At 43.8% G+C, this 22,137-nt stretch overlaps 1 protein-coding gene across 1 annotated transcript in view; it reads left to right on the top strand.

Moving 5' to 3' along the window:
* dchs1b (dachsous cadherin-related 1b) overlaps positions 1-22,137 on the top strand; it is a 74,902-nt gene that overhangs the window by 10,745 nt on the left and 42,020 nt on the right. Inside the window, exons 2-4 of the mRNA XM_030100264.1 lie at positions 3,951-4,790; positions 4,888-5,085; positions 5,278-6,051. Coding sequence (XP_029956124.1) covers positions 3,969-4,790; positions 4,888-5,085; positions 5,278-6,051 — 1,794 coding nt within the window. The 5' untranslated portion in view covers positions 3,951-3,968. The remainder of the gene's footprint in view (positions 1-3,950; positions 4,791-4,887; positions 5,086-5,277; positions 6,052-22,137) is intronic.

The raw sequence follows: 22,137 nt of genomic DNA, 5'->3' as shown, positions 1-22,137 counted from the left end.
GCCACACTCAGTCTGCAACCCCCCAACCCCTCCTTTTTTATGTTGAATCCCAAGACCGCTGCAGTCTGTTCCACCGCCATCTGATCCAAAATTTAATTTTCTGTCACTTTAGAAAGACTATAGACTTGCCGAGAGACTCATTTTCCACTTTTGATCAGAAACTGTAAAAGGTTTATATAGAAGAATCTTTGTGTTCAGACAAGTGCAACAGGAATCAGAATTCTGAATATGAGGTTTGGAACAGGCTAAGGTGAAGCTGTGTCAAGTGTACGTCTTCACAGCATATTTTTTACGTCAACTTTTGACACGGTAATTTTTTTCCTTTCCCCTCCCATCAATCACAATGTCCGCTCATTGTCCACGGTGACGCTGAAGGGGTTACAGCAGTGAGCGACCTGCTGCCAAATATCCACAGGCAGTGCAACTCGACCACTGTGAAACCTGCTGAAAGGAACTCAGTGCTGTCCCATCACAGCACAAGAAAAATGGCAGAGATAGAGGGATTATGGAGTCACCACTTCTTCTTTTATTCGAGCTTCGTGACTTTGGGTCTTGCTTAGTTTGGCTCTGGGTCCCTATGGCTTGCCCAACTGTGTCTGCTAAATCCATTAGAGGGGAAGGAGAAAGGAAAAGGGGAGTGAACGTCCAAGCAAGGGAAAGGGAGATGACACCGCACGAGGAAAAGCCTTGACAACATAAACACACACTCGTGCATAACCTTGTGCACGTGCTCCAGTGGTCGTACAGAAAACACTACGGTTTTCTATTATTTGGTAACAGCACTTAAAAGTGGAGGCTCGTGTATTTGAGGCTTTGAGGCTTCCATGCAGCACCGGGCAGATTACGGGGGTGCAATGCCAGATATAATGTGGCTGAGACTGCATGGAGCCCTCTGGGTCTGCCCTGGCTTTGAGCGTGGCCGCTCACATTTGATGTCACTGTTTGCGTGCGCGAGTCTTAACCACACGAAAACCCATGTAACCACACAGTCAGGTTAAGACGGTTTGATGCGTTTACATTTTCATGTGGATTTTTCCCTCAGTTTTAATAAAAAAAATACTTAGTGTAGTATTAAAAATAGTGCCACTAGAGGGAGTAAACCAGGTGGCTATGACTTAGTACAGTGTCCCCTCACCATATGCTGTGTGTTGTGTCTTTTGTTCTTTTCATCCTCATCAGCTCGTGTTTTCCATGGTGAACACAAGGTTATTGCAGCATCCGTCGAAGAGGGAATGACATGAAGGACCGATTGCTCATTGACATTGACAGATTACAGTCATGCTATCTGATCATCAATATAACATTTTACTACAATCAGCAGAAAGATTGAAAAGATACAAATGTGCTGTTGCAATTCTAACTTTAGCTTTCAGTCGTGAGTTTTGCCCGGCGGTCCCTAAAGGCAATTGTGCTGTCAAACTAATCGCTCCCCAGAATGTGGCTTTTCTATTGTTTCCAATGTCCACCCTTTCCATTTTCTTTGCTTTGTTCTTGATGTTTTTTCCTAATGTTCTCCGTGAACGGATTACAGTGCTGTGGGTTAATTTCTTTCAGACCTCTGTCTCTCAGAAGGCCTAAACTTTGGCACTGGGCTTTCCACTCGGCAGTAAAAAGGCTGCTTTTGATCATCACACCCTCGATTGTCTCCCTCAGACCTCTTCCCTCGTCTCCTACCTCTTCTCTTTTTTCGTCCCACTCGCAGTCAAGACGAGCGCAAACACAAGGCGAGCGTTTTCATCTCAGAGCAAACACAACAAAAGGAGGGTGTGTTTGCAGACATGTGCTCACTCTCGGCTCTGCTCGCTCCCTCTTTGTGTGGGAGCGCAGCAACTGTCCAGAGCAGCCGTCTAGACCAGATGTAGAGGTCAGCGGCCACATCAGAGGGGCCAGTATCAGTGTCCCTCTCTCCGTCCCTCCGGAGCTATAGTCTTTATTAATCTTTCCTCCTCAGAGTCCTCATGAATTACCACATGAGGTCAGGGTCAGGAGAAAAAAGACTTGTGGAATAGACGATAACAAGAGAATTTGTCAGATATTTTATTCTTTGTGTTTATATGCTTTGTTTGAGGAGACATAAATTAACTGATATTTAGTTTTTAGGCTGATTGAGTGAGTTGAGTCCTACTGCTGCGGTCTCTCTCCAGTTAACCAGTATCTGCTCGAGGGATAATAATACCCCCTTTTTTTTTTTTTTTTGGGAGGGTAACAGTAAATCTTTCCATTGGCTTGCCCAAAGGTCGGTCCAAGGTCTTTTTGTATGCACGAGTATGAATGCATCAGTTGAATATCGGTCCAGGCCAGCAGCAAGCTGGGTTTTTCTCTAGAGACAGAGGACATTCCTAAAGTTAACTGTCCAGATTATACATGCACTTTGGGAGTGATTGTCTGGGTGAATATCCCCGGCCAACACCTTCCACTAACTGCTGGCCCTCCTGTCTGCTACCGGCTTTTTTCTGCATGCATCACCTGCGTCACACATTCATGTATTTTTAATAATCTGTAGCAGACATTAGCTTGTAGCGGCAGGAATCATTCACATTCCAGATGGTTTAGGTATTTTGTTGAAGCAGCATCCCCCTCGTTTCAAAGTGAGATGAATGAGTTATGTCAGGGCTCCATAGTTCTTCTTATTGCCGGATGTTTTGATGAGTTACACTCTCAATAAATCTTTCCTTGGAAATAAGAGAGAAACACGCACAGGCACATTGTTCTGATTTTGAAAGTAATCTAAATATTTGTGGTTCTCAACAAGAGGTGAAAGGTGCATCCATCTTGTGAGAGGTTTTTTTTTTTTTTTTTTTTTTTTTTTTTTTTTTTTTAATGTCACCAGAACAATTACAAGTGTATTTTCAGAATTTTATGGTAGTGTGTGAAAGTATGTATGTCAAATAAGGGTCACTCAGCCATTTGCAAACAATTATTAGTGTTTATGTTAGCTTGCTGAAGTCCCAGATGGTGACTTTGGCTGCAGGGGAAGTCAGACAGTGTCAGGTGAGATTTAGATGAGCTTTTTACACTCCCGCGGTTCACTGTTTTGGTGTCGCTGTGTGATTCACTGACTCATGGCCAACCTTCTGGCACACCAGAAACTTTAGTCAACGAGATCTTGACCCTGATGCAGTGTGGCACTATGTATATCTGTTTGTGATTAGATCCCGTATGTGACGGATAAGATTGATGGAGGTTTTCCATGAGGAGGATATTATCTTTATGGATGAGTGATTTAAAGTTTGAGGAACATAACGACTGAGCTTACGGTCTGAAATGACTGCGTTTCCTCAAAAAAGGGCCCTGCTAAAGCAGCTTTAGGTTCGCTTTCCCATGCATTCCGTCTCTGTGTACACATGTATATGTGCGTGTGTGTGTGTGTGTGTGTGTGTGTGTGTGTGTGCGTGATTAAGAATTTGCTGCTCTGTGACTGGAGATCTTTGGTGGATAAAGACAATAAATCTCAATGCCCATTTCAGTGTCCTCTGTGACTCAATTGTGTGACACTCTGGATACTTTGGGATGTTCTCACTGTTATCCTTGAGATAAATATAGTTTACGATTTTGTCCTCAGTGCGGTAAAAGCCGATGTGGATCCTGGACAGACTTAGGCTTTCATTTTCATACTCTCTCCAAGCTTCCTGAGACGGTTCAAAAGTTCTTTCCAAGATGTTATATATATAATTCGTCATGCAGTGTCTTTAATATAGACTCTGGGCTATGAAAGTGTTATCACATTGTCATGCAAAGATTTAGCATACTTACTCCTCTTTTAGAAAAAGGAAAATGAACATTTTGTTTTCACTGTGTATGCAGAGAGTGAATTTTCAAGATGTTTTTAAATAGTGAATGAAAAACACTGCTCAGTCACTCAATTTGCATATAAAATACAGCTCTGACTCCAGAGCATGTTTTCCCCTGGCTGATTCCTTCTTTTTTTCTCTCCTTTTTATCTTCCCCAGGCGTAGCAGACCCCAGCCATGCCGATAACAAGTAAAGGGTCAAGACGGAGGGCTTGGGTCACCGGACCTTGTGCGGGTTCAAGTCTCTGGCGGCAGAAGCCACTCTTTTACATTGTCCTTGTTTTAGTTCAGTCAGCAGCTGTCCTTGGCGCACTAGAACTGCAGCTGGACGAAGAGCAGCCAGCGGGAACTATTGTTGGCGACATCAGTGCGGGTTTGCCGCCCGGTGAAACTGCAAGCCTTTACTTCATCTCAGACCATGAGGGCACAGGTGTCGGCAGCGACCTCAACATTGACGAAACCACAGGCATCATTACCACCGCACGCCGCCTGGACCGAGAGGAAAGGGACCACTACAGTTTCATTGCGGTGACAATGACGGGAATCACGATTGAAGTGTCGATCACGGTCAACGACATCAACGACCATGCACCTGCGTTCCCGAAAAAGAAAGTGGTTCTTAAAATCCCCGAGCACACCGCAGTGGGAACGAGGTTTTCCTTGGAGCCCGCGACCGACGCAGACAAGGACCAGCTGACCACTCAAGGCTATTCCATCCGAGAGGGCAACGTGGGCCAGACGTTTAGGCTGGAGACAAAGAGAGCGACTAACAAAGTGCTTTATCTCGACCTGGTTGTCAGCGGACTTCTGGACAGAGAGAAACGCTCATCGTACAGTCTGGTCCTGGAGGCCTTTGATGGCGGTTCACCAAGACGGATGGGATCCATGACCCTGGAAGTGACGGTGACTGACATCAACGACCACGCGCCAGCCTTTAATCAGAGTAGATACCATGCTATTATCTCTGAAAGTCTCCCTCAAGGAAGCAGCATCCTGCAGGTCAGCTCAGTATTTTCATTATTTGCATACTGATTAATTCTAAGAACAATTTTGGGTTTAATTTTACTCTTTTTCGCCCGTTGTCTCGTGTTTGCAGGTATTCGCATCAGATGAAGACGAAGGCGATAATGGTCTGGTGCTTTATGAAATTAACCGCCGTCAGAGTGACCCCGAGCGCTACTTTGTCATCGACATGAAGTCAGGGGTCATCACTCTGAATAGACCCCTCGACTACGAGCTGAAGAGGGTTCATGAACTGGTGGTCCAGGCCAGGGATAATGCCAGCCACCCAGAGGTAACAACATTTTGGCTTTTCATTAAATTGAATCTAGGCATATTATGTAAAGTAGCATCTGGTGAAAATTATCCACTGTTAGCGGTCTTTTTTTTTTTTGTTTGTTTTTGTGTAGTCAGCTGTGAAGGAAGTCTTGCTGTCCCAGCTATTGAGCATCGAGGAACATTAATATTGTGCTGTTTTCTCTCCCAGGTGACCAACGCATTTGTGACTATTCACGTACGTGACTACAATGACAACCAGCCCACCATGACCATCATCTTCCTCAGTGAGGACGGCTCGCCAAAGATCTCAGAGGGAGCCCAGCCAGGCCAATACGTGGCTCGGATATCTGTCACCGATCCAGATTATGGAGAATATGCCAACGTTAATGTGTCCCTCGAGGGGGGTGATGGGAAATTTGCTCTCACAACCAAGGACAGCATAATTTACTTGATATACGTGGACCAGGTCTTGGACAGAGAAGAGCGAGACTCGTATGACCTCAGAGTGATGGCCACCGACTCTGGCACGCCGCCACTCAGGGCAGAGTCCTCCTTCACCATCCAAGTGACTGACGTGAACGACAACCCCCCTCTGTTTGACCAGCAGGCGTACAGACAGACCATTCCTGAAGTTGTATATCCTGGATCTTTTGTACTTCAGGTTACTGCAAGGGACAAAGATCAGGGCCCCAATGGAGATGTGCGATACAGCCTTCTAAAGGGCAAAAACTCTCACTCCGATTGGTTTTCCATCGACCCCGTTACAGGAATCATCACCACCGCTACTGCTCTGGACTTTGAATCGGAGCCGGCCCCCAGTGTGACTGTCGTAGCGACGGACAGCGGCCGCCCGCCTCTGTCATCCACAGCCAAGGTGGACATTGTGCTGCAGGATGTTAATGACAACACACCTGTGTTCTCCAGCAGCTTCTACAATGCCTCCATCAAGGAAAACACGCCAGCCGGGACCTGCTTCTTGGAGGTAGGAAAAAATCGTGCCAGAGACCTTTTTCTTTTCAGCTTTTTGCTCCACTGTCATTTTTATTTAACTCCTTTTCTTGAGTTTCTGTTCTATAATGCAGTTTTGCTGTCAAAGAGAGGCCCATTCTTAGCTCTAACAGTGCTCAATCTTGTTGCGTGTTGGCCATAGCACTGTTGCCCCACTTATGGAGCCAAAATCAAGCATACACTGTCTAACTTGTCATCTCACGCCTTTGTTCACTCTCTCTTTTCACCCGCACCCTCCCTTCAAACCCCTTCTGATTACTCCCCTGGCAAAAGCCTGATTTATACATCATAAAAAGCAGCCTGGAAATTATTGTCATACCTGAAGAGAAAAGTAGCCTTGAAGTTGTTTTTAAGAAGACGATGGTGCACTTGGAAGCACCCATGCACTGTGAAGTGATTCATAAAGTCTGGGCGAAGGGAGGAGAGGTGCGGCCATTCACAGTGTTCATTTAGACGGAACACGTTTCCCTGAGTTCAAGCAAGAGAAAAAAAAAAGAAATGTGGTGACAAGAGAGGGAAAATTCACCTGAATTCCTGAAGCTACTGTGAGGAGATTTACTCTAGTCTGGTATGTCCTTTCTCTCACCCCGTAGGGTTGCCACGGTGACCGAGCCAGCAGCGTAGGGTGAGCCCTTGGTATTGGTGCTATATCTCACCGCAGCTTGGCCGTGTTGCTTTTATCTTGATTCCAGCAGCCCCTTTATATAAGGGGAACGTCTCCTGAGGAATGAGAAGGGATGACTGGCTGTTTGTCTTCCAGCATCATGCACCGTTTAGGCCAAATGTTTTTACAGGTTGATTGTAGCCATCTGACGTGCGGCGGAGGAGAGCAAAGAGAAAGAAGTGTTTTCTCTTTCCCTGTCAGGAAGCCTGCTTCTCCGTCTTAAAAATGCAGCGCAGCGATGAAATGCTCTGGACCTTTAAATCATACCAACCGCAGTTGAAGCAGGGTGAATTTCACATTTGCTCATGCTCACTTTACATGTATTTGAAAAAGAGGACTGGTTGGTGCTCGGTGAAAACTGGCATATGGGCCTATTCCTGAGGGAAAATGTAGCATGCAGTAAGTCAGAGTCTCTGACGAGGTGTCCTGCTATCAAATGCAAATGATATAAAATGAAATAGGATATATGTTGCTGTTTCTGAAATTACAGCTGCCATTTTGCTGGTTCTGTACGACTATTTTGTCCTTGAAGCAATTAAATGAACCTTTTGGACCTCCATTCCTGCTGTCGCAACAGTGGTAATCAACTGTTAGCCTTTTTTTTTATAATCCTAGCCGGCAGTTATTCTGGCACCGGGTTCAGGCGTAATCCCGTGCCAGACATCACGGGTGGCTCTCCGGTTCGCCAGAGTCAGTGAATAAGGTTTGATTTACTCATTCCGGCACGTTCCTCAAGGCTTTCTTCGACCAAGCCAAGATTCTCCAGGCGAGAGTCTCCCCACAAGATCAGTTATTTGCAGAGTAATGGCAGTTGGTATAAACTTTCTCCTTGGCTGTCGGAATATGTGGTCACTCACAAAGGACACACACACACACACTCACACACACACATTTCATATTGAAATCACAGCCTAATGATTGTTGTTCCAGATTTGTTTCCTATTCCCCGTTTGACTACCACACGAGCGTCAAGACTGTGAAGCGTTTCACAGTTATTGACAACTGGGTCAGACGGCCCACCAGGACCGAGTTTACATTTTTGTGTGATGTTATTTGGCACCGATGATCTGGTTGTGAGATTCTGTCACGTTCCTGACAGAGTTGAGACAAAGGCAACATGTTCTCAGAATTGTAACATCATCGACAACAGATAACAATCTCAGCTTGTTTTTTGGAAGTAACACGCTGGCCCGACTGACGAGGTTTGGATTTTGGACAATGTCTAAAAGTAAGCAGGGGAAGGCCAATGTTTTATGTGAAAACAAGGAAATGTGTTATCGGAAGAAGTATATGAGAGCCTTATGATTAAAAGTACACCTACCTACACTGCAAAAAATACAAATCTGAGCAAGTTTTTTCAACTTGTTTTGAGTGAAAATGTCTCATTTTACTTGATTTAAGATACATTTAGTTAAATATTATATTTGATCAAGATCAAAAGGCTTGATTTAAGAGAAAATTCTCTGAAATCAAAAAAATTTTACTTGTTCTATTGGCAGATTTTTTTTTCTTAAATTAAGAAATTTTTACTTTGAAATTAGTAAAAAAAACCTGCATATAGAAAAAGTGAAAATTTTCTCTTAAATCAAGCCTTTCTATCTTGATCAACTATAATGTTTAAGTAAATTTATCTTAAATCAAGTAAAATGAGATATTTTCACTCAAAACAAGTTGAAAAAACTTGCTCAGATTTGGAATTTTTGCAGTGTAAGTTTCTTAGCTGGCTGTCTTTCTGCACGCGCGCACACACACACACACACACACACACACGCACAGTCTTGTATTTCTATCCTTGTGGGGACCTTCCATTGACTCCCATTCATGTCTAGCCCCTAACCCTGACCCTTACCCTAACCCTAACCCACACCACAACAAAGCCTAACCCTAAAGAAATGTTTTTGCACTTTTACTTTTTTCAGTAACAACAACATGGTCAAGAAAACACTGTTTCTCCTACTTAGGACCGGAAAAAGGTCCCCACAAGGCACGTCGTTCCACGTTTTGCTATCCTTGTGGGGACATTTGGCCCCAACAAGGATAGAAATACGAGAACACACACACACACACACACACACACACACAAACATAGTATATCTTCACTTCAGAAAGCAACAAAAAAAGAAATTTTATAGCATTACTTTTAATGGCCTTTCATTAATATACTGAGTCAAATACCAAACCATTAACCGTCAAACTGCCAAATCTCACACACACACACACACACACACACACACACACACACACACACACACACACACACACACACACACACACACACACACACACACACACACACACGGTTTGAAGGAGCTCCTTATCAGTTTTGCCACTGTAGTAATCTGTAATGTGCGGCTGTGTTTATGTAGCAGCCATACAAAGGGGTTATTTATTTCTTGGTTTCCCTCGTTTCCACTTCCCCCACTTCCTTGAAGTATTTCCCAGGCAAGAAACTCGGTGCATGTGTGTGTATTGTGTGTGTGTCATGCACATCCACTGGAATCGAGTTCATAACCTGTCAAGGTAAAGGTCATGAGAACAGTGAGAATTCTGGCTGGCTGTGAAAAGTGTGAAGCATATTTGGATTAGTTCCTGTTCTTCGCCTGAAAAACTTATTTGCAGTGTGAGGTTGATGAAATCATTTGATCTGTGAATATCCTATCTCAGTGGTTTCTGCTGACGCAATGGAATTGAAATGATTAATTACAGATCTGTGGCTCTTTCTTCTTTTGTAGTCATCTGTTATTTTTTTTTTCCAGGGTCTAAACATTTTCTCCTCCTGTGTGGATGGTGCCTTACACAGTCCCTGAAACCAATGACATGCTGACTTCTGGCATGGCCTGACTGCTGGGAAAGCTCTGCTAATCTCACCAGCTATGGCACGCACAGCCTGGTCACGACACAAACCCAGCAAAAATGTTGAATAGATCAGTTGTCGGATAGATCCGTTTTATTCAAGACAAACACCTCGCCCAAGGATAGACACGTTGATACAATGAAAGAACTAAAATTTTGAAAACATGCAGCATTCTTGTATGTTTTACATCTGTGTATGTGCACTCGTGTGCGCTCCTGAGGCCAGGACCTGGCTTTCAGCAGGTGATGCGTCTCCCCTGTGATGTTCAGCATGTGGTTTCCTGGTCAAGCCTGTTAAGCAACACTCAATCATGTAGACAGACTCACAGATGTGCTCATCTGGGGGAGATGTATGAAAGGCCGAGGGACTGGCTGCTTGACATTGTAGTACAGCACAACAGCACTGCGGTGTATCTATTGACCAGTCACAAGTGTTTTGGAAGATGCACCTTTCTTCATACACATAATGGCACTTTTAAGTACGTAAGTGTCTCTAAATTAAATTTAGAGAGCAAGATTCCTGTTTTAAGTTAAGTAATTATGCAAAATATTAATTTAACTTTGGTGAATTGGTTACCGCGTGGTATAATCCTGCTCTGCACCAGATTTCTGTTTGACAGACAGACTGTCTGACCTCCGGAAAACCTCACAAGGAAGTCACACTGCAGCACGCAGGTGTGATATCAGGGTGACCGAAATAGAGCAAAACACACAGGATGGAGGCAGGTTTCTTTTGACAGGGGGAATGAGTCCTCCTGACCTTCCAGCAGAACCACCCTGATGTACAGCACACAGCAGGTCTGTCTGTCAGAGCAATCAGGCCTTTTCGTGTGAAGTTCAGAGTCAGAGGAACCAACGACAAAAGTCTGAATGGCCCTCTAGAAGGAAATACTAATTGTATTTAAAGCCTGCTCACTGAGACTAATCACATTTGTTAAATCAATAGCAGCAGAGCTCAGCGATATGCTGACAGACTGGAAGTCGGAAGGTATTCAGTTTGAGCTTCCTGTAACACCGGGCCAGCCTCCTGCTGGTGTTGTGTTGAATCGGCCCCCATGGAAACCAAAGCCAGAACAAACCACAGCTTCCACTTGGAGCTCACAAGGTCTTCGCCAGCCCAGACTCACAAAACACACACTCTCAGCTTTTATTAAGCTTGAAGAGGTGGGAAGAATAAATTTATTGTCTGTCTGATGTCTTCCCTCCTGCTTGCTCTTGCACAGTGGCAGCTGTGGTATGAGACAGCTTTGTTGAAACCTTCTCATGTGTGTTTTTATTAATCTGTCAGTGTGTCTCATTTGCTTGGATCGATAGCCGAGAGATGAAGGCTATAGGTTTTACCGATCTCCGCCACCTCTGTCACGTCTAACAGGTGATACCCAATAGCAAACGGTTGGGTTGACACACGAGGAGACCCCGAAGAGACTGACAAATTGGGCGAATCGCTCCGTGCTGTTAACAGCTGGCTCCTGCTCTGACATGCTTATTCTTCCTCCCTGTCTGGTGCGGCAATTCTGACTCTTGCTCCACCTCTCCCGCCGACTCGCACGTCTCTCAGCTGTTGGTGATGTTGACAGGATGTGTGTGACGAGGGATCAGGCTGGTGTGTCTGCTATGCGAACTATTTTCATGACACCCATCAACACTTGCTGTGAATTTATCACCTGCCTGCTACTGGAGTTCCAGGAGATGATCCATTCTGGTTTTGTGCTTGTCCTCAAAGGCTTTATATATAATAAAGAAGTTATTAAATGAAATGTTGCAATGTTACTCTTGTAGAGCATTTTGTAGCTCTTTGCAAAGGTTTTCGTGACAGAACAGTCCCAGAAAATGTGATAATAATTTGCACATTGAGGAACTAAGAACGTGGTCTTACGCCAACAATCTTTGGCGTGTGATTATCTCATCATGTAAAGATATTTGAGACTGCTGAAGTGGTAAGAATCCATTAAGTCCTTAGCCCACAATAAAATGTCCCATTGGAACAATGTGATGAACTGCGACACTGTGTAGAATTTCTATTCCTCTCCAGAAAGATGTGATTTAAACATTGCCTGAGCTCCGAATATATGCACACAACAGATAACCTCATCAGGAACTGAATCCATAGAATTAAAAAAAAAAAACTCATTTCCTTTTACTTCAATCAACCACAAATGTTGCATTATCTATACAGATTAAAATACGGTGAATAAATCTTTAATTGTTCATTTCTTTTGGGGTAGATGTAACGGTTGACAGACCGGATTTCCCACCTGACAGTACATCTTTTTTTTCTTCTCCCTTCAGCCAGGTTTTATTTTCCTCAAATGCATTTCTCCACTGGATTTCTTTCTTCAAAGTCAGTAGCTTGGTTCCATTTCACAACCTGTTTGGATACGCTGTGTTTTAATCCTATCAGCGTGTTCATGCATGTGTGATCTGACTGGCTGATGCCTCTTTGGAGGGGAGAGCCTTCCGCCTCATTAAGCCCAATACTCTGTACCATATGGCAGACAGGGCTTTTCTTCTCACTCTCTTTCCTCCGTCTCCCTCTAAACTGAATGCTTTCATTTCTGTTCCCTCATCTCTTCTGCTTGAAAGTGTCCTCCTCTCTGTCCTTTATTTACTTTTGTTTTAACCTCAAGTCATGACACATTAACATATGACTTCTTGTTTTTGCTTGGCACAATAGAACAGCGTAAACATTTTTTTTTTTTGAAAAACTAAATGAAATAGGGTAATTCTTTCTCAAACAACCCTGCTCATTATATCTGTTCAATATCGCTTCCTTTCTAGAGATAACTGAGCTTAATCTGATAGTTTAATTTCATTATTCATTAAGCAGTCACCTTTTCCGGCAATAAAAAGCAATAAATTTAGCAATTCAAACCAGTTTGACATGTTTATGACATAAATGACTGAACACTAATAAAACATCTGGTGAAGTTTTCAGCTAATTGATTTAAAAAAAAAAAAATAATTCAGGGCTGTCAAAGATGCACTGTCTAGTTTTGAGCCGTATATCTGAGTTTATCTGTTCAGCCGGGGATGAAGACGTACGTAGGTGATGTAAAACTTGCCTTTAACGCTTTCTGTCTCTCGCCCGTCTAAAACTGTGAAGGTACACCTCTTAACCTTTACCAATGAAAGGCGTTACGACAGCTCCCCTGGAAAAAGGATCACACTGATATCGAACAGCTGCAGGCAGCAGACACAGAACAAAGCCACTGTTTTTTTCCTGCCTATCTCTCTATTTCAGTTCCACCAGGCGTCTTTTTGCTTTTCAGTTAATGTCTCCCGTCCAGATGTCCCCTCAATCTCTGTCTGAACCTCCGCTTCGTCACAGTCTTTTCTCTCGTTGCTTGAATCCCCCTTCGTTTTCGGACTTCGAGAGTGGAAGGAAACAAACTCTCATCAAATAGGAAATTAGTCACACAAAAGGGGAAAAGGCGTACACACTGCGCACGAGCAGCAGGTGATCCAGAGGCTCTCTGCAGTTCATTAGGTCACACTAATCTAATTTCATGACACATTGAGTTAAGTTGGTGTAAATTAACATGCTTCCTGTGTTTCTTGACATTTTATTTGCTTTGGGAGGGGCTCTGCAGTTTGGGACAGCAGGTGGTCGAAAACGTTGGGGTGAAGGGCAGCGCGAGCGCTCGTTTCCCAGCGTATCAGTTTCTGTCGTTTCGGCTTCGCAGAGGGATAGATCGCAGATTTGAAGTCACAGTTGGGTGTGATCGGGATTTTTGCTCTCTGAGGCCCGAGCGAGTTTGTGAGATATGAATCATTTAGGTTGTGAGATTTCTTCTTCTTCCCTGTCTTTTGCACATTCATTTGGGCATGGCTGTTTGTGTGTCAGTCAGTGTGTGTTTCAGTGTGTGTGTGTGTGTGTGTTGGAGCATCAGCCTCGGAGCTGTTATCTGGCTGACTCGGCTCCTCTGCTGTTGTGTCGGTGTCCCAGCTCTCTCCACACTATTTATTTTCCTCTCAAGGGTCAAAGACAGTGCAGCTTGAGATATTTGTTTTCTCAAACGAATCATCAATTTAATCATCTCACTTGTCCTCCTCTCCTTCCTTCTCACCTCAGGAAATCAAGACGGAGGGATGCTGAGAGAAGCAAGCAGACATGCTTGCATTAGTATTCCAGATCGAGTTTCACATTAATGTTGCCAAAAGACACAATATTAAACAACACCACAGATTTTGTCTGGTATATATATGAGATCAGATAAATGGCGCATTCTTGTTAAATGCATTTTCTGTTCAATACGGCCCACATCACGTCTCCCACAAGGCATTTCTATTATGCGTACACCTCATATTGTCTTTTCTTTGGACGTTGGCTTTTATAGGTACGGTTCTCACCGTGAGATGTCCCATAAAGGTTAGAGCAACATCAGAAGGAGCGGGGGAAAGTTTCCACTCCCCTATAGTGGAATTTTTTACAAGAGTTATTTTACTACTTCTCACCTGCCCACACTGACTTCCACTACCGTCTTCTTTTTCCCCTTTCTTTGATTGCTTTCTAATCCCAATAAGAATATACCGTGTGCGTTTTCAATTTAAACACCAGTATTGATGGGTGTGCAAATATAAGTAAAAGTACTGCACAGAAAGACAAAGAGCCGGTGATCTGACCATGGAGCGTGGGCTTTTAAACGACAGAAACCGCAGCAAGCAGGAGACTTATTTCCACTGTGGGGCTCCGTACATGTGAGCATGCATGTGTGTTTGTGGTCGCTGGCTGTGGTCTGACGGACAGGCTTGGACGGGGCTGCAGCAGTGGAAATAACTGGGCTGTTTAGATGGGCAGCTGCTGTGATTTGTTTCGATGAACTGTACAAGTCTTTGACTGCGAGGCTGAAGGAGACAGCAGCGAACGCGGGTGATGAAAGCCAACGGACGGATGAACAATGAAAGGATAAAATGTGCGGAACAGAAGATCAACAAACACAAGAAAATGAGATTTATGAAGTTTGATTATTGCATTTTTTTATCAATCAGCAGCCGGAATCCCATCTTCCAGCTCCGTCTTTAGGATCCCACGTGCCTTTGCCTTATGGACTCGGTGAACCCGTCAGTATGGAAGAAGCAGAATACTAATTTAAAAAGCAGCCTTGAGATGTGAAGGAGCGCTCCGGTTTTTTTCCTCTGTTTTTGAATGAACGAATAGCTCATAGTGGATTAGACGTTACAGCATTCATTTACATCTGTATAAAATGGCCTGAAGTAAAAAAAAAAAAAAAAAAAAAAAAATAGAGAAACATTTTGTCAGTAGAATTATAGTTGTCAAATTGTGTTACAGATTTCAGCATTAATAATGTATAAATCCACCTCACAATGCCTTTTTCAACAAATGTGGTCAAAAGCCTAAAACTAACCATTTCCAACAAGACATAATTCCGAATTAAGCTTCAGGCATCTCTTCAGTTTCTTCAGGGTGGTCTGTCCGTTTTGAACCAACCCAACTGTAAGTCATAATTAGGAAAAATTAATTCTTCATCTCTGCGTCACTGCGACTCTCGGTATTCCCATCCGGCAGTTTATACAAAGTCTCGCTCTTACAAGGCAGAGGGACAGGAGTGCGATCACTGACGAGGTGTTTGTGTTGGAGCTGCAGGCGCTGCAAGATGAATCTGTCTGACATGAAACAGTAGTCGATACGCGATATTTTAACCTCAAGCTGAGTGCATTCGCAGCCATTTGGCGTGTGTCATAGATGTTGGCTGAGGTTAGGTAAATCTTGTGATTTGGCACAAGTATGTGCTTGCTGCTGTAAGTTATTTAACTTTTGGGGTAAGGTTGTGTCAGATTTAATGTCAGTTCAGGAGAACCAACATTTCTGGTGCATGTGCCCAAACTTAGCTCTGTGGTTTTGGATCAGACTGGCTGTGGCCTAACACACCCTGGTGTGCAGTGTACAGTTTAGGAAGTCCTTTATACTACTTGGAATGAAGTTCTAGGTTTTAAAATACCATATCGTTAGTATAGAATTTACCATTAAAAAGTGCTCGATGATGTTTCAGAATCAAAGCACGCAATAAGAAGGTGATGAATTTTGAAGCTTAGTTCTTCACCGTAAATAGAAAGAGATGTACTCTGGTAACAAGGAAAGCTTGAGGATTGTACTCAGATCTTAGAAAAAAAAAAAAGGATCAAAGGAAATGACAGCAAGAAAAGTAGTGGGGAGCTGCAGCAGCCATCCTTGAACATCAACATCTGGTGTCCTCGCCGCTGTCACTCACCGCAGCCTAATGTTTTCACATCACGGCTCAGCAGAGCGGGACTATTGTGGCAAGTGGGAGCAGTTAGTTGGTTGGAAGATGAAAAGAGATAAATTCTTTATTGAATCCGATGGCCGGCTGACTCATTCTCTCTGAGAGGAGAAGGAAAAGGGTTTTGGCCGCTTGCCATGCTGGTTGGATGTGTAGAGGGTATCCTCACAGAGGGTGCATGAAGTGAATAATCTCTAAAAAGCCTTTTAAAACATCAAGTGACACATTTGAGTGCGATGGGTGGAGTTTTAGCTCGTGACCCAGGTGTGCTTACATGGCTTGAAGGCAGCTCTTCCACGTGCACAGTGCTTCTCACTCCATTTCTCTCCAGACTGCGCTGTTAACTGAAAGTTGTTCTGTTGGTGGTGCAATCTGTCCGTCTCTCTCTAGCAGAAACACACTTTAAATGTCTTGGCCGGAATCCGACTTCTCTGTTGGGGAATATCAAATTAGAAAGCTGGAAGTGATTTCTGATTTTGTCTAGAGGTGTTCAAACACACACAAACACATTCTTATACACCCATGCATGCACACTCTCCCCACAAACACACCAGTGCACGCTGGTAAACACCCACACCACCGGCAGCTCGTAAAGAGTGGCTTCAGGGGACGATTACAGAGGAGCTGCTTGATTGCAGGGATCTTGGAGTGCCAGATCTGCTGCTCCAACACCGGATGCAAAAGCTAATGGGAATCAATGGAAGGGGCATTTTCTCCCCTCAAACCTTTGTTTCTTATCTGAAGAACTTTTTTTTTTTTTTTTTAGAAGTCCATCCAGATGGAGCAACAAAGATCACAGGAAGTGGAGAGCAGATGATAGTGTTTACTTTGTGAATGGCACGTAGTGCTCTGTACGCCTCACCCTGTCATGGGGCGTGCGATGCCGGTAATGAATTTTAAGAGTCAGATTTTAGCTGGTTAAAGTCACGTGCCGTCGGTACCGCACCGTGTAATTCAGTCACATTAATTCATGTAATGACAGGTGATCACGGTGTGGAGGCGAACAAAAGTAGATTAGTGAACCTGAAGGATCATGAAAACTCAATAGAACTCATTACATATTCATTTTGTGACAAATTCACAATATTCCCACCTGTTATGTCCATTTTTCTAAATTGTTCCACTCGTTTCTCAAAGCCTATCAATTTGTTACATCTTTACTTGTAAAATAAAGAGGTATATTTTACATTATAGTACAGATCATTCTGGGCTTGTCTTCACAAACAACCTTATTTGCATTGTGATGATGAAAATGATTGATTACCTGAAGTAATCGTCCATTTCACATCGGCGGTGTCTTCGCACTGAAAATTGATTGATACTGAAGGAGACTGAGGTCAGAATGTGTCAGAGCATATCATTATGTGGAAAAGAGACTGTTCCCTCTGTTGTCTCTGCTACAAAAATCGAGTTTAACTGCCATTCACTGAGCTCAGAGTAAGATTTAATGTCTTTCTCTGAGCCTTTGAATATTTTATAATTCTGGACTGATTGTGCTGAATACTTGGATGATTCATAGTGAAGAAATGAAGGGCTCTGGAAAGACCACAGCTCAGCAGGTATTCCGCTGTGAGGGAGAAGAGAGGAGAGACCCATCAAAAGGACGGCTGGTGCGAAAGCATGAATGCGGGATGCAGCAGAGGTGGTGATGGTTACCATGACAATGAGAGACGTGGAAAGAGGACAGAGGAGGCGGAGCCAAACCGATTCATCACTGTTACTCGTGTATGTGTGTGTGTGTGTGTGTGTGAGGGTGCCGTGATTGCTTAAGTGAGTGACTTCACCTCTATCTGTCTGAGTACGCCCTTGAAACAGGCCTTTCTCAATGGCATGCCTTGCGTGCATATTTTTTTTAAAAAAAGGAAAAAGTGGAGCAGTGCAGTGGAGAATCGGATACAGAGCAGACCGCCTTCTACGAAGAGGACAAATATTTCTTTCTCAATCTCTTCCCCGTGAAAGCAGCCTGTCACACTCTCTCCATTGTTTACTCCACATTATCTCCCGAAATGTGCAGAGTGACAGTGATATCACAAAACGCCACAAGGCTGCACGAGATGCCACTGACAGGGGCGCTTCATCTGTCTTTGCAAATTACAGCGGGGAGACGAGAAGGAGTGCAGATTGGACGTGGTGTTTGTGTGTGTGATTACAGGGAGGAATTCTCCACCTAAAGGCATATTTCTTCGCTGTCAGGAGGGGAGCAGGGTCATGTTTTTGTAACGGGGCAAAGCGAGGTGCAGGCAGACAGTCTTCATGCGAGCGCCACGTGAAAGATGATTGCCATTACTTCATACTGATAATGTGTGTGTTTGTGTGTTGGCAGTGGGGTGGGGGGTGTGTGTGTGTGATGGTTTTCAAAGGGTTGGAGCCATCGTTCATTGGTAACCATGGTAACAGGACTCTCAGGACCACAGGGAGGAGAGGAAGAGGAGAAATGGTGGGGGGACAGGGTGGAGAATGAAGAAATGATGGGGCGTTATTTGGGAGGCGTTTGTGTCTTCTGATAAGCTGTAATTTAAATTTGGGCTTCATTGAGCCAAAGCAGGTGATGAATGCAACGGTTTTGATTTTTCCTGCAAATTAAAACACATTTGAAGAAATACTGTGTGGGGATTTCCTTTACCGTGAACATGAATAAAAATAGCTTCTATATGCAACATTAAACTAAGCCACACATTTTCAAAAGGGAAATTTTTGATTAGTAATGCACATGAATATAAAGGAGATCATTGTGGATTAGTTTGCACGTCTTTATTTCCTTGACCTTGCAGAAACGTGCGGAAAACCGCGTTGCTGAATTTCTGAAGCAGACGCACCTTTTTCGAAGGCTCAGTTCAAGCAGAAAGCTTTCTTTTCCAGGACTTGTGCTTAAGTCTGGCGTATCTTTTCTCGTGTTGGCATTGTGCTCTGTTTGGGAGGAAATGTGTGTGATTTATTTCAGTATAATTTCATGCACACTTGCAAGACATTTACTGCATGTGCGTTTGTGGGCGTTCGGCCTGCTTCCTCGCACCTGAAGTGTGACATAATGCGAGGTTAACGATTCGCAGCTTGCAGAAAAGGATTTATTTGCATCACCTTCAAATCCCTGTGGTCCACTGTGCTTTGAGGTAAACTGAGGTAATGTATACCTTGGTTTGCACAACTGTAAATAGTCTGTGCATGAGCCACATAGGCTGGCACAGCGGTCGCTCAGACATAGTGGTTTGAATTAGCAGAAAGTAAATTCACATGTCAGTCAGTTTTGTTCTTGCTGCTTTTTTATTCTCAGTTTCTCTTCCGTTCCTGCTTATCCAAACTTGACAATTTGGGCTTCCTCGTGCTTTTTGGGCTTCTGTATCTGCAACGCTTCCCCTCCTGTCTGTTTCAATTCAGCAAAGATTCTTGAAAAGCACAAGCACAGACACACACACACACACACGCAGTATACACAGCCTCCAACTGTGGCTCAAAATGGAGTCCTTTGTTTTCCTAATTGTCAAATTAAACATGTCTCTCTGTTTTGAATGGGACATACATGCGCCAGCTGCCAGCTCATCCAATGAGAAAAGGGGGTTTTACCCCTCATTCATTAAAGACACAAGCCCCCTTCCCCCAAACTAAACTATTTAAATATGCTTGAAAAAATCTCCTCTCCTTGTAGCATGTGGACACACACACACACACACACACACACACACACACACACACACACACACACACACACACACACACACACATGCACGATGAGAAAATGGTTAGGGGAAAGTCAGTGTAATCTTTTGTCTGTCACCAGGTGAAAGTGGATGGACCACCTCCCTTCTGTTACCAGTCACCTCACAGACTGCCTCAACATCTCGTGCGCGTGCGCGCGTATGTGTGTGTGTGTGTGTGTAAAACCATATAGTGCCAGTGAACATGTAGCTGTTTGGACAAGCCTATATGTGTGTGTGTTTATGCGAGCATTTAAAAATCCCAGGATGCCATTAGAGAGCCCCATCCATCCCCGTCATGTCTGTGAATTATGAAAGAGAAGGGAGGGACCTACCTCCAAAATGGAAAAAAAAAAAAAAAAAACCCTCCAACATAGGAATAGAGTGGACTCTTTCTTTCTCTGCTTTCCTTTTTTCTCTCTCATGTGGGTGATTATTCTTTTGTATTTATTTTCCCGGCAGACGTCTTGGACCTCGGTCCAATCACACATCCTCCATTTTGCACATTAGTCTGGCCTTTCTTCCAGCTGCCCCGCTTTCAGACCCGAGTGGATGTGAACCCTGTAGCGCTGTCCGGGCTGCCCATGGCTTCGCACAATACACACCTATATTTCACACAGCAGGAACAATTCTCCTGCTTATTCCTTGATGAATGCTCCGAAGTGTTTTGCCGTGAAACGATCATTTAGTTTAATTAAAGTCCCCCCGCTGCATGGCCCTGAAGACACGCCATTAAGGCTCCGAATTCAGAGCAGCCTTTAGTGGTTTAGGGCTGAAAAGAGCGAGGACTTGAACCTTGGCTTGAAGTCTAATCAGTGGCTCGTTTAGTATTTCTGAAGCAGGTGCATGTTCTCAATAGGAAAGGCTTTGCCTGGAAGGAAAATATTTCCTTCTTTAAATAAAGAAATAAATTGTAGAATATGGAAAAGGGGATTTTTAAATTGAGTTCAATCAGTATCTTTCTTTTAGCATTACATTTATATTTAAGCCAGCCTGTGCAGTGTGTGAGACGTTCATTCAGCTTCTTCCTCCTCCCAGAGATTTAACGGACTATAGTGAGGTCTTCATTTTCAGAAGGCCACGTTTGATTAATAAGATTTCTTCTGGCACAACCGTGTGTTTGTGTGAGCCGTGCAGCGAGCGCTCTCCTCCTCTTACATCATTGAGTTTTGATATACACCAGACAGGCTTTGGATAAAATCCTAAATGACATGCATAGAAAAAAAAAAAAAGATTACACCCAAGTTGTTTCAAGATAAGTGTAAGAAGAAGAGCCTGAATTCCAAAGACTCCAATTCTACACAATAAAGAAAATGAGAAGAAGACGAAAATGAGAAGGACAAGCATGCAGGTGGCCCGGGGAACAGACTCATATTCGACTATAAGTACGATTTCACGGTCTTTCTGTCTCAATATCTCGGTATACGAGGTTAACGCAGTGCTGGTGGTCTGCATGGACTTTGCGTGCTGAGTGTTCCATTAATCCTGCTCCGCTGCACGCTGCCCGCTCCAACACACACTCAGTACACACACACACACACACACACACAAACTGGACATCCAACACAGATCTACAGCCAAGATAGAGGGGAGCTGTGGCAATTATACACCTAATAAATCAGTCATTCACTCATTTTGTATGTATGCTCTCTCTGTGCACCCTTTTCCTCACCCGGTCATGGCTGACCTTTACACACACACACACACACACACACACACACACACACATCTACACACATTGAAACTCTAAAGTTTAGAGGCTCGTATAATCATGCTCTTTCAGAGGTCAGCTTGGCTGCAGAATGCATTCATAAAACAAACAGGTCCACTTATTTCACAGCTCACAGAAATCTTATGACTCTAAAATTTCCATAGTTGAGTCTCCTTTGCCTGCTTGTCCCCAGCTCCAGGCCGGGACTCCTCCGGATTCCTCTGCTGGGTGGAAACGACGGAGGACCGGGTATCCTGAGATCTGGGCCGGGGTGTGAACATGTCGCCTGTTTTATCCATTAGTCTTTAATGCCTTTGGAAACCTGCAGTAGTGGAAAACAAGTGCAGTTCTGCCTTTGCCCCGCACTGACTCAAGATCTGGGCTCCGTTGAGCAACAGGATGACTGTGTCGGACATATTGGGATTTCTCAGCTGCGAGAGACAAAGGAACATTTACATCCTAACACCTGTGAGAGAATTACAGCCGACAGTTTCATCCTCGGGGCTTAGCCGCAACTTCCAAGCGGATTCATATTTATGGCAAGTGAACAGGGACACTCTCCTATATGTGAGAAAGAAATGTGCAAAAGATCGCAGGGCAGATTTTGACTGGCGTGCAGGAGGTGGAGGTCGACTCCAGTTACTGCATTGGTTGTGACATATAGGATGTAGGGTCTAAGTTATGAAGCTGGTATCAAATAGGTGCATTTTTTCCTGGAGGTTTAGCCACAGTTTGCAGTAAAAGATTGTGTTAAAGACTGAAAACCAGTGTTTAACAAGTTCAGACTGTAATCAAAAGAAATATTTACAATCCAAGTTGCTTTTTCAACAAACTGCTGTAAATGAGGCAGTGTTACTGGTAATTGTCATTTTTTAAAGTG

The sequence above is a fragment of the Salarias fasciatus genome, chromosome 10, assembly GCF_902148845.1.
Source record: "Salarias fasciatus chromosome 10, fSalaFa1.1, whole genome shotgun sequence".
Classification (NCBI taxonomy): domain Eukaryota; kingdom Metazoa; phylum Chordata; class Actinopteri; order Blenniiformes; family Blenniidae; genus Salarias; species Salarias fasciatus.
The sequence above is the reverse complement of the archived record's forward strand: the minus strand, read 5'-3'. Positions and strand labels throughout refer to the sequence as shown.